The sequence below is a fragment of the Lactuca saligna genome, chromosome 1 (genome assembly GCF_052625555.1).
Source record: "Lactuca saligna cultivar CGN05327 chromosome 1, ASM5262555v1, whole genome shotgun sequence".
In the NCBI taxonomy this organism is placed as follows: Eukaryota; Viridiplantae; Streptophyta; class Magnoliopsida; order Asterales; family Asteraceae; genus Lactuca; species Lactuca saligna.
The window spans coordinates 191,755,146-191,770,808 of NC_136417.1; the positions used below are offsets into that span (position 1 = coordinate 191,755,146).

Genomic DNA, 15,663 nt, shown 5'->3' on the forward strand with positions numbered 1-15,663 from the left:
AAGAACTAGGGTTTATGAAGAAAAACCTAATTTTTACCAAATAATGGATGAATTCGATTTAGATGATGAATGAAGTGAAGTTAGGAACCCATAATAACATACCTTTGTGCCTTAATCTCAGATTAAAGGGTAGAAATCGAACCTGGACTTGGGTTTGGAGTATTATCGGCCGAAGATGGGTTTAGAGAGGAGCAAGAGTCGATTAAGACGCATTACCAAATCGCATGGAAGTGTATGATCCAAAAGCTTGCTCGTGAGTTTTTGAGATGTGGTCGTGAGCTTTTCTGGATCCTCGGGAGCCAGTGAATTGGACACACCACCTGTGCATTTCTCTATTAGGTTGACACTCGGAACGCACGGTCTAGGATAGGCCATGTGTTTTTTTTCTCTTGACCCATGTGATTTGCAAATCCTCGTCGTGCGTTCTTTTTTGGAGAAGTGCGACACAGACGGACGGTTGACCCATAGGCCGTGCGTTTCGTAGCTTAGTCCATGCGTTTTTTTGTTAGCCCGTGCCAAAATATTTTTTCTTTAAAAACCTCGAAGCGCATGCATGGGTTAAAAAATAAGGCCATGTGTTTTAGAGCTAGCCCATGCGATTTTATGTGAGACCATGCATTTTCTTTCTGTTAACATCAAAAAATCACGATTTTTTTTAACAATTTACTTTCGACCATTAGATAGGAAAATTATTTGTACGGGACCCTCGAAAAGACTCAAAAACATCGCAACACAAAAGAGATAAAGTAAAATAAGGAAAATGAAAAGAAATACTCCCGAGTTGCCTCTCAGTTAGCTGCCCTTGTTTCAAGTTTTTGGCTCGACTTTTCCCTTTAGATTTACTCAATGTAGTCAGGGAATTCCAAGCGATAAACCTCCATGTCTTTCTCTTGGAAACCTTCATAAACTACCTTTAACATGTGGCCATTAACTTTGAACATTTTTCCAGTTTTGTTACTCTTAATGTCAACTGCACCATGTTCAAATACACTAGTAATAATGATTGGTCCTACCCACCAGGACCGTAACTTACCGGAAAACCATTTAAGTCGAGAGTCATAGAGTAATACCTTTTGGCCAATCTCGAAGGTCTTACAGGAGAGGTACTTATCATGGAATGCTTTGGTCTTGTCTTTATTGATGCATGAACTCACGAATGCTTCATTTCTTATTTCCTCCAACTCTTGAATCTCTAACTTTCGGTGAACACCAGCTTCATTCATCTTCATGTTTAGCTTTTTTACAGCCCAGAAAGCTTTGTGCTCTAGTTTAACATAGAGATGATAGGCTTTTCCAAACACACGTCTATAAGGTGACATCCCAATTGGAGTTTTATATGCAGTTCGGTAACCTCAAAGAGCATTTTCTAGTCTTAATCTCCAATCTTTGCGGTTTGTGTTCATTGTCTTCTCAAGTATGGACTTGATTTCTCTGTTTGACACTTTAGCTTGTCCATTTGTTTGCACGTTATAAGCTATGGACACCCTTGGACTCCATAGTTCTTGAGAACTAATCTAAGAATTTTGTTGCAGAAGTGTGTGCATCTGTCACTGATCAAGGCTTTGGAGTTCCAAACCTACATAAGATGTTAGCCTTGACAAAACCTACAACAACTTTAGCATCATTAGTTCTTGTTGCCTTTGCCTCTGCCCATTTGGAAACATATTCAACAACCAAAAGGATGTATAAATTCCCAAAGGATGAAGGAAAAGGACCCATAAAATCAATACCCCATATATCAAATATTTCACAAACCAAGATGGGGGTCAAAGGCATTTGATTTCGACAACTCAAAGAGCCAGTCATTTGACATCTCTCACAATTTTAACAAAAAGTGTAAGAGTCATGAAAGAGTCGAGGCCAATAAAATCCACAGTCTAAAATTTTCCTGGCAGTTCTTTATGGACCAAAATGCCCTCCATAAGCATAACTATGACAAAAGTTGAGGATACATTGTACCTCATGTTCTTCAACACATCTTCTTATTACCTGATTTGCACAATGTTTCCAAAGGTATGAATCATCCCAAATGTACCTTCTCGCATCTTTCTTGATCTTATCGCTTTGTGACCTCGTGAGATTGGGTGGGAACTTTCCCTTGACCATGAAATTACATATATCCACATACCAAGGTGGTGTTTGGATAGCAAACATGTGCTCTCCTGGGAATGTGTCATGGATGGGAGTCGCATCTCTGGGTTGAATTATTCGGCTCAAATGATCGGCGACCAGGTTCTCCTTCCCGATCTTATCTTTGATCTCAATATCTAACTCTTGCATAAGCAGCATCCACCGTACTAACCTCGACTTCAAATCTTTCTTGGTAAGTAAGTGCTTTATAGTTGCATGGTCTGAATATATGATCACTTTAGTTCCAAGGAGGTATTGTCGAAACTTCTCTAGTGCAAAAACAATAGCAAGCAACTCTTTTTCTGTTGTGGTGTAGTTGCTTTGTGAACTATCAAGGGTCTTTGATGCATATTAGATGACATGATGTGCTCGATCCACATTTTGACCTAATACCGCCCGAACAGCTGTGTTGCTCACGTCAAACATGATCTCAAACAGGAGATCCCAATTAGGTGGTTGGATGATTGGATCAGAGGTGAGTAAATCCTTCAAATAGTCAAAAGCCTCCTTGCATGGTTGGGTAAACTCAAATTCAACATCTTTTTGGAGTACTTTACACATCGACACCGTAATCTTTGAAAAATATTTGATGAACCGCTGATAGAAACCTGGATGGCCAAGAAACGAACGAACTTCCAGAACATTTTTTGGGTAAGCAAGACTCTTAATAACATCTATCTTGGATTTGTTAACTTCCAAGCCCTTTTTGGGACACAATATGACCTAAGATCAATCCTTTGTCCACCATGAAATGACATTTTTCATAGTTAAGATTTGGGTAAACTCAAATTCAGCATCTTTTTGGAGTAGTTGACACATCGACACCGTAATATTTGAAAAATATTTGATGAACCGCTGATAGAAACCTGCATGGCCAAGAAACAAACGAACTTCTATAACATTTGTCAGGTAAGGAACACTCTTAATAACATCTATCTTGGATTTGTTAACTTCCAGGCCTTTTTGGGACACAATATGACCTAAGATCAATCCCTTGTCCACCATGAAATGACATTTTTCATAGTTAAGAAGAAGATCTGTGTCAATGCACCTTTGCAGAATTTTTGTTAGATTGCTTAAACATTCAATAAATGAGTTCCCATAGACTATGAAATCATCCATGAAGACTTCAATGATGTTTTCAACATATTCAGAAAAAATGATCACCATGCATCTCTGAAAAGTTGTGGGTGCATTGCATAGACCAAAAGGTATACGCCTATAAGCAAATGTGCCAAAGGGAAAAGTGAAGGTGGTTTTCTCTTGGTGTTTTGGGGCTACCGGAATTTGATGAAACCCTGAGAAACCATCCAAGCAACAATAATGATATTTACCCACCAATTTCTCTAACATTTGGTCAATAAATGGCAACGGAAAATGGTCTTTTTTTATTGAGGCATTCAACTTTCTATAGTCAGTACAAAACCTCCAGCCGTTTTGCACAAGTGTTGGCACCAAATCTCCCTCAAAATTCATGACAACTGTGACCCCAGATTTTTTTGGGACTACCTGAATGGGGCTCACCCATTTACTATTTGAGATGGGGTAGATCTTACATGCATCCAAAAGGTTCATGATTTATTTCTTTACGACCTCCATCATGGTTGGATTCAATCTTCTCTATGCCTCTCGGGTTGGTTTGAAGTCTTCCTACATGAGAATCTTATGCATGCACAAGGAAGGACTCAACCCTTTTATATCAGCAAGCATCCACCCAATAGATTTCTTATAATTTTTTAGCAAAGTCACCAACTCATCTTTTTCTGTAATGGATAGCTTGTTAGAGATAATGACTGGCAAAGTCTTCTCTTCTCCAAGGTATGCATACTTCAAATGATCTGGAAGAGTCTTCAACTCTAGTTTAGGTAAATGCATAATAGAAGGAAGAAGTTTTGTGTTAGAAATGGGCAACTTCACATTGGTATTATCATACCTCATTTTCTTCCTTTCTTCCATGAACTCCATAACTTCCAACAACTCTTCATCTAACTTGAAATTTTATGCAATCTCTTTGACTGAATTGTTATCAAATTCTTGCTCAAAAATAACTCCAACAAATCATCGTTAGTCTACTCAAAACACTTTTTAGTCAAAGGTTGGATCATATCAACAAAATTTATACAATGAACATAACTAGGTACCTCATTGCTTCATAGATATTGAAGTTAATGACCTCCCCATTGAATTCCATAGACAATGTACCATTGCAGACATCAATTTTTGCTCTTGATGTTTTTAAGAATGGTCTACCTTAAAGGATGAAACTCAGGGATGGGTGGTCATCATCTCCCATATCAAACACATAAAAATCTGTAGGAAACACAAGTTCATTAACTTGCACTAAAACATCCTCTAATACACCTTTTGAGTGTACTATAGAGCAATCTGGAAGTTGGATAATCAACCCAGATTTTTATTAAAGTGCCTATGCCAATAGATATATAAACAAAATATTGTAAAAAATTGATTGAAGATCCTAAATCTAGCATAGCACAGGGGACAAGAATGTTTCCCAATTTTCAAGAAACGGTGAAAACACCCGGGTCCTTGCACTTTGTGGGCATCCTTTTCTGCAAAACTACAGAAACATTCTCACTTACTTTCACTGTCTCATTACCTCACAGCTTCTTTTTAGATGTGCAAAGTTCCTTAAGGAACTTAGCATATCTAGGCACCTGTTTGATCACATCTAGAAGAGGGATGTTGACTTCAACTTTCTGGAACATTGCCATGATTTCACTATCTTCTCTCTCTTTTTTTTTGCTGCTCAATCTTGATGAAAAAGTTGGTGGTGCGATCTCTGCTTCTTTCTCTTCCTGCTTCTTTTTCTCCACCATTTTTTCTTCCTTTTCATCTTTCTTTGGTGGTTCTTCTATCACCAACTCTTCTTCTTCTTATTCGGGCATCTTTGGGCCATCATATTTCCTTCCACTCCTCAAACTAATTGCACAAGTATTGTGCTTTGGGTTATTTTCAGTTTGAGGAGGTAGATTTCCTTGATTCTCCATTTTGCTCAACGATTGAGCAAGTTGTGCCATTTGGTGCTCAAGATTCTTAATGCTTGCCTTGGTTTCTTGCTAAAAACTTTGAGTGCTAGTGGCAAGACTTTTGACTATGTATTCTAAGTACATGCTTGAGGACCCAACTTGTTGAGGAGGAGGTTGTGGTTGCCTCAGTTGGTAATTTTGTTGTGGGAATGGAGGCCTTGATTTGTAATGGGGTGGGGGTCTTTGTTGATAGCCCATTTTTTGGTTGTTGTTCCACGCTTGATTGCGTTGGGGCTGATCATATGTTCTTTGATTGTGCCCAGAATAGCCTCCCATAGCATTTGCTTCTTCATATTCTTCTTCTTGCAATTAAGGACACATATCAGTCGAGTGTCCCACTTGAGTGCAATTGCCACAAGTACGGGGTGTGGATTGCACACCTTTGTCCTTAGCAAGCATCATTACCAAATTAGTCAACTTGGATAGTTGAGCTTCAATTTGAGGAGTGTGCACCTCTTTTACACCTCAGGTTGCATATGTATACCAATCTTCATCTTAACTTGTATGCTTTGAATCCTCTGCCATGTTTTTAATGAGATCTCAAATCTCAGTTGGGGCCTTGTCAATCAAAGATCCTCCACTTGAAGTATTAAGAAGTCTTCTTTCCTAAGGATTCATTCCTTCAATGAAGTATTGGAGGATTTGATACTCGCTAATACCATGCTTTGGGCAACAGACACAAAGATTTTTGAACCTCTCTCAACATGTTTGAAAGGCTTCTCGCTTGTGTTGTTTGATCCCAATTATCTCTCTTCTTAGGGTCGAGGCTTTCATTTTTGGGAAGTATTTGTCTATGAAGAGGTGTGCAAGATCTACCCATGTGTTCACCGTCCCCGGTGGAAGGTCATAAAGCAATCTTTTGTTGAGTCTTGCACTGCAAAGGGGAATGCCCTAAGCTTGATTTGGTCTTCTGTGATATTGTGTGGTTTCATGCCAACACACAAACATGGAACTCTGTAAGGAATTTGTGGGGATCTTCATTTTCTAGGCCTATAAAGGTTGGGATGAGGTGGATAATACCGGATTTTAGTTCAAGGTTTGTGGTTGTCGGATAGGTGGTGCAAAGAGGTTGTTGAGTAACCTCTTGCCTCACCCATTGATGAAGGGTTTGCTCGGGAGATGTGTTTGGGATATTATGAGTAGGTGAAGAGGGTGGAGTGGTACCTCTGGGTGAAGATGGTTGAGGTGAAGGTGATGGACATTCTTTTTTGGATGCGGACACACTTGAGAGTGGTATATCCTCCTAAATGTTAATGATCGGAGGGGTAGATGATGAAGAAGTCCAGAAAATCAGTTACCTCTTACGAAGCTTGGCTTGCTTCCTTAAACTCTTTACATTCTTCTCTATCTCCAAGTCAATTGGCAGTGGTGTACCTATATGAAAATATCTAGGCATAAACAATTAGTAACATCGTGTCCCTGGCAACAACGCCAATTTGTTAGGTGTGTGAAACCCAACAAATAATAGGGGTACAACAGTCTCCAAATACACTGCTTTAATGCACTAAAGAGTAGTACAAGGAAAGCAGGGTCGAACCACAGAGACACGGGATAGAAGTCTATACCTCTTTGTGCAAGGTTCTTTGGTCACAAAGGGGGATTTGTTTACAAAAGTCAAATAATGAAAATAGCAATCAATTTTGAAACATGCAGAAAATGAAATAGATTTGTAAACAATTTGTAAAAGTGCTTCTAGTTCTAGTTCTCAATGTTGTTGTTTAACATGATTATGACTTGATGTAATTTGTGATTGATATTCTAATTTGGTACTGAAAGATATTAACACACTCTAATACCTCTCACTTGCCAAATTATCTAACCAAAACACGCTTTTTGAATAATTCTAGCTTTCCTAATTCAATATAAACACGCTCTTAGATAGTATTGAAAAACTGCATAAATTTTGTACAGGCTTCCCAACAATGTTCATTTCTATTCATACGCTAGGAAGTGTGAAAACATGTAATATATGTTTTACAATAAGAAAACTTATTTTTTGTTACCAATCATTAAACTTTACAGAACGATTAGGTGCACTAAAAGTTAATTAACTGCACAAATATTTAATTCGTGAAAGTCGCCAATCAAACACAAATCAAATTCAAGGATTCTAGTTTGAAAAAAACATAATCACTAGAATAGAATCACAAATCAAACGTCAAATAATTTGTTTCAAGTCAAGCAATCAACATGTTTTGAACAATAACTAGAAACTAGGGTTTCTTAGCCACACATGGATAATAATATTTCTCTCTATCCAAGGTTTGTTTCCTGATTTCCGATTTATGACGACTAACTAATTGAACAAATCAAATCAGTCCAGGCTTGGCCAAGCACTTAGGTTGTCATCACTAAAATCATCGAGGGGCCCACATATATCACTTTTATCCCATTTAGGCTAAAAGGAATGGATAAACTTCAACTCATATGCTTGCACAATTTACTCATCAAATTACACACAACAATGTGTTTTATAATATCAAGTTATTGATGCGTTTACATATTATCAATGCACAACCAACTCGCAAACAACAACCCATATGTCTCCGTTCAAAGAATATAAGATATTATCATCTCAAAATTACTCGTGATAAAATCCATATAGTAATACTTGAGCGTGGGTTAATCCAATACTCAAATTCCTATTTCAGGAATACTCGTGAACACTGCAGCAAACATTTTCTATGTCTATGCACTTAGACAATCTATAGTTGTATTCATGACCGTGTTAATTCACTACTTACTTCCAAACGTATGATCAACTGTGGCTGTTTGAATAATCTTATTATTCGGGAAGTAAAACATGTGAAGTGAAACACAACAAAAATCTAATCCAATACTGTCTCAAAACTTTTGAATATAAATGAAACACTTATTATTTAATGAAAGACCCACACTTTCATATGATTGAGAGAACCACTTTCAATAAAATTTAAAACTACATCATATTACTCCAAACCATGCTACATGCATATTCATAAATATGATTTTACATTGATAATTGATTACAAAATACTGGATACAAACCGACTATTTAAACTATTACAAAGTGTTATATATTACATAACTACCCAGGATACTTTAGATGTATACATACATGAGTACTAAATACAAAAGTGATAATTTTTACCAAGTCAAAATCTTCTATCAGTATATGACTATACTTGATGTTTATTACCTGCAATTGTTAAACATTGAGAGGGATAAGTGGTGACGCTTAGTGAGTTTAATAATAGATACAATATAACGTTATCCCATATTTATACTTCAATATGGCAGAAGAAAATAGGAACAAGGAACAACAAATGCATATGTGAATCATGTGACAAGCTTTCCATATCAATCAATGATTTGATTCAAAGATATACAATCAATGAGACAAAACAATTTCCATACTTTATATACATCAATAAAGCTTCGGCCCAAATGGCACAGAAGACATACACTTTCCGATTAAAATTTTGGTAGATTTCAGGCTTTTAGCCCTATCCAACCTTTTGCTAATGCCATAGGGATAGAAGTCATGCTCTTATGAGACATGCACTACACGGTCAGAGGATACATAGCAATACCACAATGATACTAGTCCTTTAACTGATGATATGGTCAAGGGTACATCTTTTGCTACCATAATAGCATGAAATAACAACACGAGATAATAACATGGAAAACACATAGCACATATAACACATAACATGAAATTGTTCCTATATATTGAACTCATCGAGAATTAACTGGAGGTTAAAATAGTAATTTGGGCAGCACTTCATTACTATAATTATCTTTCTTTGATGAAAACCAGGAGCTTTATTGAAAACCAACCCTTGTGAGGGTTGAGCTTCAAACCGAAAAGATAAATTTCTTGGGGTCTTCGGACACTTTGAGACGTTCTTCGGGTGTTGGGTATGATCCTGAGGCTTCGGGAGCAGTTGGAATGGATTAAAAATGGGTTTAAGAGTGTAAAGTATGAAATTTGGTAACCTTAGCCGGGAGGATTCGCACCCTCCTATATATAGGGTGAGGTTCGAATCCGGAGGCGGCTAACTTCGAACTCATCATCATTATTGGACACGGGGCACTTCGCTGGTGAGGGTGATGTGGCCGAACCCTGGCCATGCAAAATTCCTCGGTTCTCGTGATTTCTCGAATTTTGTGTCCCAAACTTCAAAAATTCATAACTTTCGCATACGAGTTCCATGTTCGACGTTCTTTATATGCACGCGTAGGTCCGTTAAAAATTCATAAATTCTTCATACGATGTTTGTTTTCTTCTGTCTTTTTACCGTTGTACTACTATCAACGAGATCTTCGATTCTTGTTTAGGTTGCGTTGGCTAAAATCACTCGATCTTTATTTCGAGTTTTTAGTTGCCTAATGTTATTCCGAAACTTAGAAAAATCATAACTTCCTCACACAAAGTCAGATTTGGACATTTTTTTATGAAAATTATTGGTTTAAATAGTACTATGACTTTCATTTAGATCACTAATGCTAAAAAGTAGTTTATCTAAAACTCACTTTTTACGCTAAATAGTGTTTGCCAGTTTTGTCGCAGATCTTTAATTGATCATAACTTCTTCGTTATAACTCGGATTTCAATGAGGTTTTCATCTAAATGTTTCTAATGAAATTATCTATGAATTTAAATAATAAAATTTTACTTATTTCAAATTTTATTTTTGTTAAATTTTAATATTTGACATTTGATTGAAATCTCATAAGACTTCCAATATTTTCCGAGTGATTCTAAACATAGTTTTACTTTATTTATAGTAAAAATCATCTATTAGAACTCAATGCTCATTATCATATAATATTTCATAATATTATTTATTTTTAAACTAAAAAACATGATTACTAAATGTGTATGTTACAAATACCTCCTCATTTTGAGGATTTCGTCCCCGAAATTACAACGATTAAAACAAATGGGAATATTTCGCTCTTATCTCATTCTTATTTTCCCAAGTATAATTTGGGCCTCGATGGTGTTTCGACTTGACAAGCAACAACTCCACTTCTTTATTATGTAGATTAGTTGTTCTTTCGTTTACGATCTCTTCAGGCTCTTCTACATACGTTAACTTATTATCCAGTTTCACCTCGAACAAAAGGACCGTTTCATCATAAATGCTCAAACTAGAACGGCAGAAACATTCGGGGGCAGAGGACGACATGTCAAGTATCACAACACATGCATTATAGTAATCAGAGTACAAAAAGTCATTACATTAATAAGTATAAGCTTTTACGTTTGTGTTTAAACATTACATATTCAAACATGAAAAGTAGATATGGTAAAAGACAAAAGACGCAGCACGATACTAGGCTGTCTTCTCAAAAGCTTCGGGAGTGTGCCTGTCTACTGGATTCCTGAGAATATAAGTTATTTTGAAAAGAGAGTCAGCATTTAAGCTGGTGAGTTCATAAGTATTTGTTATGGTTGCTTTAGTTTTAACAAAATGATTGAGTACGTTCCATAAAGTCCTATACCTTCTGCTTTACAACTAAAAAGTAGTTTTAATCCCATAAAATTGTTCCGTCAAAGTGTTATTATACTTATAACATAGTTTAACATAAGTTTTAACTCTCCATAAAATTTCATGATGAATGTTTTCCGTTTAAGTTTCTGGAAAATGATTAATGCAATAGCATTCCTTAAAAGTACACTACCAATGTAATAATTACCCTATAATTAAGATTATTAATTAGGGTTAAAATGTGATATGGTTGTAACCATGCAATTTGACATGACGATCTTCTAGCATCGAAACAATGTGACATTTGTCACCCATTGGCCTGTCGGCCAGACTGTAGCTAACTGTTGGAATGTGGGATTGTCGGTCCTGTATAGATCTATACACACAATGCCCACTCTCCCTACAGGAGACTCTGGTTACCAAAACTGTGACATAACGAGGATTATTTTTATGTCATGAAGTGGTATCTCACATTTTGGTTTATCTAGTTTAAGTAAAGATTGAATGTTATTCTTTCCTTAACAAAGTAGTTTAAACCTTGTATATTTATCTAGAAAATAGATTTCTCGTTTGTTTCATAAATTATACCTGTTATAATTTATACATTCTATCTGATTAGCATGATCTCTCATGAGAGTGCCCATTTGCTCAGCATGATACAAAGGTAATGATATCGACTTAAGTAACATTTTATATTCATGTATTAATAATATATATAATTAAGAAGAAAATGACCTTCGGACAAATAACACCACCTTAAGCCCACATCAAAAAAGGAAAAAGAAATAAGGCACTTCATTAGTCATAAGTCCGTTAAGTCTTATTTATATATTTATGAATATATAAACATGATTTTGAGAAATATAAATTTTAAAAGTTTATAAAATATTTAAAAGAATTTAATAGTTTTTCAAAGAGTTTAACAGTATCTAAAAAGAGTTTACATGATTTTTAAAAGAGTTTATATGACTTAAATTCATTTTGGAAGCATTTGGTAATCCTTTAATATAAAAACAATACTTAAAAGCATAAGGAAATCTTTTATGTGACTTGTTATCACATATAAATATTAACAAAATTAGCTTGTGTTCAACTTGTATCCCCCCCCCCCCCCCCCCGAGGTAAAATCATTTAAAACCATTTTAAAAGGTAGATTATAAGGGTATGAACTCACCTGATAAGTGGTGATTTTCACAACGTTTCATTTCTAGAAATGAATTTCCTTGACGAAACCGCGAGTTTCTGATGAAAATCGGGCTTTATGCGGGCAGCGCTTCTACTGGAAAGAGGTTAGTTTCTCAAGAATTTTAGGCTTTAGGCTTTAGGGGTGGGCTGGTCCTCGGTACGCAGGGCGTTCCTGCAAGGAACGTTGAGCGTTCGGTTAGGCGGGGTATTCCCTCGTACGCGGGGCGTAACTGGAACGCGTCAATTTCTTGGGTATGTGGCTCGGACGTGTTGTGGTGTGAGGAAACGTGTCAACCGTGCAAAGAAGAGGGTGACATGGTCAATATGGGGCCAAGTTTCGATTATGCGGGGCGTAATCTCGTACGCTTGGCGTATGCCTCCGGTCCAGCCTAGGAAATTGTGCCATAAACTTCAAAAATTCATATCTTTTGCATACAAGCTTCGGTTTTGACGTTCTTTATATCCACGCGTAGGTGAGATTATACTCTACAGCTTTCGTTTAGACTCCGTTGGCTATTTTTGAAATTACTTTTAAAGTTATATTTTTAACAGGCCGGGACAGGAAAATTCATAACTTCTTCATCCGACGTCCATTTTCGTCTGTCTTTCTATCATTGTACTTCTATTGACGAGTCCTTCAATTCTCATTTAGGTTGTGTCACCTAAAAATCGCTTGATCTTTAATTCGATTTTCGGTTGTATACTACTATGTTGAATCTTAGAAAAATCATAAATTCCTCATACCAGGTCAGATTTGGACGTTTTTTTTATGGATATTCTCGGTTTAACGAATTCAACGACTTTCATTTTGATTGTTAAGGCTAAGAATAATTCGATTGTAAACTCACTTTTTATGGCACATAGTGTCGTGTCGGTTTTGTCATGGATCTTCGATTGGTCATAACTTCTTTGTTATAAATCGGATTTCAGTGTTCTTTATATGTACGGATACTTTTTGACATATACTATAACTTAAATAAGATTATTTATTATAAATAATCCTTTATTAAAAAGTCATTTTTGACATGAAATAATGGGTTGTTATAGTATGGACGTATGTCTTTAATTCCGATACTGATAGGGCGACTCAGGAATTCCGATAAAGTAGGTCTGTAGAAGATTATTTTCTTGCTTTCTTTCTATCAGTCATATGTTGCCTCCTCTCCGTGATTAGAAAAGATCCGACCTGGACTGCATCATATGCAACTCTATCGCTATGCATCTCCTTCTATTTGCAAATTCCTCCTGTCTGTTAGTCATATGTTGTCTCCTTTGCATGATAAGATTTTATCCGACCTGGAACATAGCATATGCAACATTCTATTTCTCAATCCTTCTAATTCTGTCAGTCAGATGTTGATCCCTCTGCGTGATTGGAAGATATACAACCTAGGAATACGACATATGAATTTCTAAATCTATCTTTTTCCTTAATAATTGCCTGCTCACCTAAAGTAAGAAGTATTTTGGAAGTTATTGATTACCGTAGTATACCAGGAAGCGGGAAACACATTCTAGTACATGTAAAATTAAACATTTAATAGGTTGGTTGTAGATCTTGCTGCTGAATTTAGGTGGACAACAATATTAGTGGTCGTCGTCAGCTAAATGGTCCTTCAGAAATATTATTTAAGATCATAGGGTTAAAAGTCTTGTCACTTGTAGCATGTCCAAATTTCGTCACAACTTTTTTGTGTTTAAGTGGACCATAATACCGGCGATTGACCAGATTTATTAATGAAGGTAGATGTACTGAAAAACAAATTAAGATTGTCTTAAAACTTTGATCCTAAAATCATCAAAATAATAATAATAATAATAATAATAATAATAATAATAATAATAATAATAAATAAATAAATAAATAAATAAATAATAATAGACTTCGTGAAGAGAAATTAGTGTTATTTTATTTCAATTTTATTTTTATTTTTATTTTTTATTTTTTCTAAATATTAAAATTTTAAGCAAAATTAATTTAGTTTAAATTTTTAGATTTTATTTTATTTTATTTTTAATTTTTTTAGTCTTCCAAAATGTTTTCATTTTTATTAAAATTGAAAGTATTGGGCTTAGATTTGAGGCATTTGAGTTTACAGCCCATGGGTTATGGACTAGATATGGTATTGGGTATAAAAGATTTGGTTTCCGGGTGTAAACCCATCCGCCCTTATTTTTGATTTATCAACCGCAAACCCATTCCAGTTCTCTCTCAATTGGTCATCGATCCATCTCCGATTCGTCATCTTCTTGTTGTTATAATCTAAAATTGACTTCTGAATCTTGTAAGTACATCAAAGACGAACCCCAAATAGTTGTTTTTCATAAGATTTGGTCACGTTTTGTGGGATTATTGAAGCAAAAATGTTTTTCGGCATCAACCAGTATTTACAGTCGTAAACCCGTTTACGGCTGTGAACACGTTTTTGGCCATAATTTTTTTTTAAAATTCTTATTTCATTAAGTCCTAATCAATTGATAATTGAGATAACTTAATTTTAATTGATTAAATAATTAGTTTTCTCACTTGGCTCGTTGGGTGCAAATCAAATGGCAAACTTGAAATTTTTGGATAACCACAACATAGCTGCTTTCTTGTTTGATCCACCAGCTGCACACCAAGAATTCAAGTCCATGATTCATGGACTTAAGAGATGTTGTCTTGCACATGCCTTCAAGTCAAATACCATCATCTGTCAAGACTTAGTGAAACAATTCTGGAACACGGCTTATGTGCATAAAAGACAATATGGTGAAGACATAGTGGAATCAGTTATTTATGGAAAGAAGAATGTGGTGTCTAAGCTAACCATTCGTGATGTGTTGCAAATCGGTGATCAGCCCGAGTTTCAAACTGAGATTTCTATGGAACAAACAGAAGAGATTATCGAAAAGATGGGCTATGAAGGAGTGTTTCCTCCTACCATGAAGAAGCTATTGACTCCTTACTGGAGATTTCTTACTCACTCCATCATAATCTGCATCTCAGGTAGGAGATCTGGTACTGATGAGATTTCACTACTGAACACTGGTGTTATTGCTGATCTTGCCGTGGGTCTTGAGTTCAACTTTTCAAGATATATTTTGAATGAGATGATGAGCAATCTTGAAGGTAAGAGGAAGGTTTCTGATGTTCCCAAGGTTTCTACAAATGATATTTGATGGTAAATATCCAAATTTGGAAAGAAGAGGTGAAACTTTAGACTTGAAGTCCTTGGGTGTTAATACTTTTGGTCTTATGAAACAAAATCGCAAGGGCACGAAACTTTTGTTCCAAGGAAAGTATCCACAAGAAAATTTTGGCTAGTTTGCAGAAATCAATGAAGCATCTGAGTTAGAAAGCTCTTCATACCATGAAGATGATGTCATTACTTTCTGAGTTAGAAAGCTCTTCATACCATGAAGATGATGTCATTACTGCTTCTGAACATGAAGAAGAGCTTGTTCCTCCCATTGCTATTGTTGCCGAGGAACATGTACCGGTGACTGATGTGGAGGTGAATGATGATGATAATGCAAGTGATGATGATGAAGGTGAAGATGTGGTGAATCTTGGGGAAAATGTACTTGACTTTGATGATGATGATGATGATGAATTATTCTTCGAATAACTGATGATTTCAGGCTAAGCAATGAGGAGCTCAATGCGTTCTTTGATAATGTACATGATGTTGTAGAACCTACAATGGAGACTGAGGTAGTTAGTAGTGTTCTCAAGGTGAGGCCTCCAACTTTTAATCAGATGGCTGACACTTTAGCTAATTTGGATACAACTACAAGGATTCCTCCCCATACAGTTGTTACTCCAGCCACTTTGCCAT

The 15,663-nt window shown here is 36.0% G+C and overlaps 1 protein-coding gene across 1 annotated transcript; it reads right to left on the reverse strand.

The window, feature by feature from the left end:
- Positions 1 to 839: 839 nt before the first annotated feature.
- Positions 840 to 1,229, reverse strand: LOC145014519 (uncharacterized). Its single transcript, XM_078972906.1, has 2 exons — positions 1,034 to 1,229; positions 840 to 970 (listed from the first exon to the last, which is right to left on the reverse strand). The coding sequence occupies exons 1-2, from the start codon at positions 1,227 to 1,229 to the stop codon at positions 840 to 842; spliced, it is 327 nt and encodes a 108-aa protein (XP_078829032.1).
- Between the last annotated feature and the right edge of the window lie 14,434 nt (positions 1,230 to 15,663).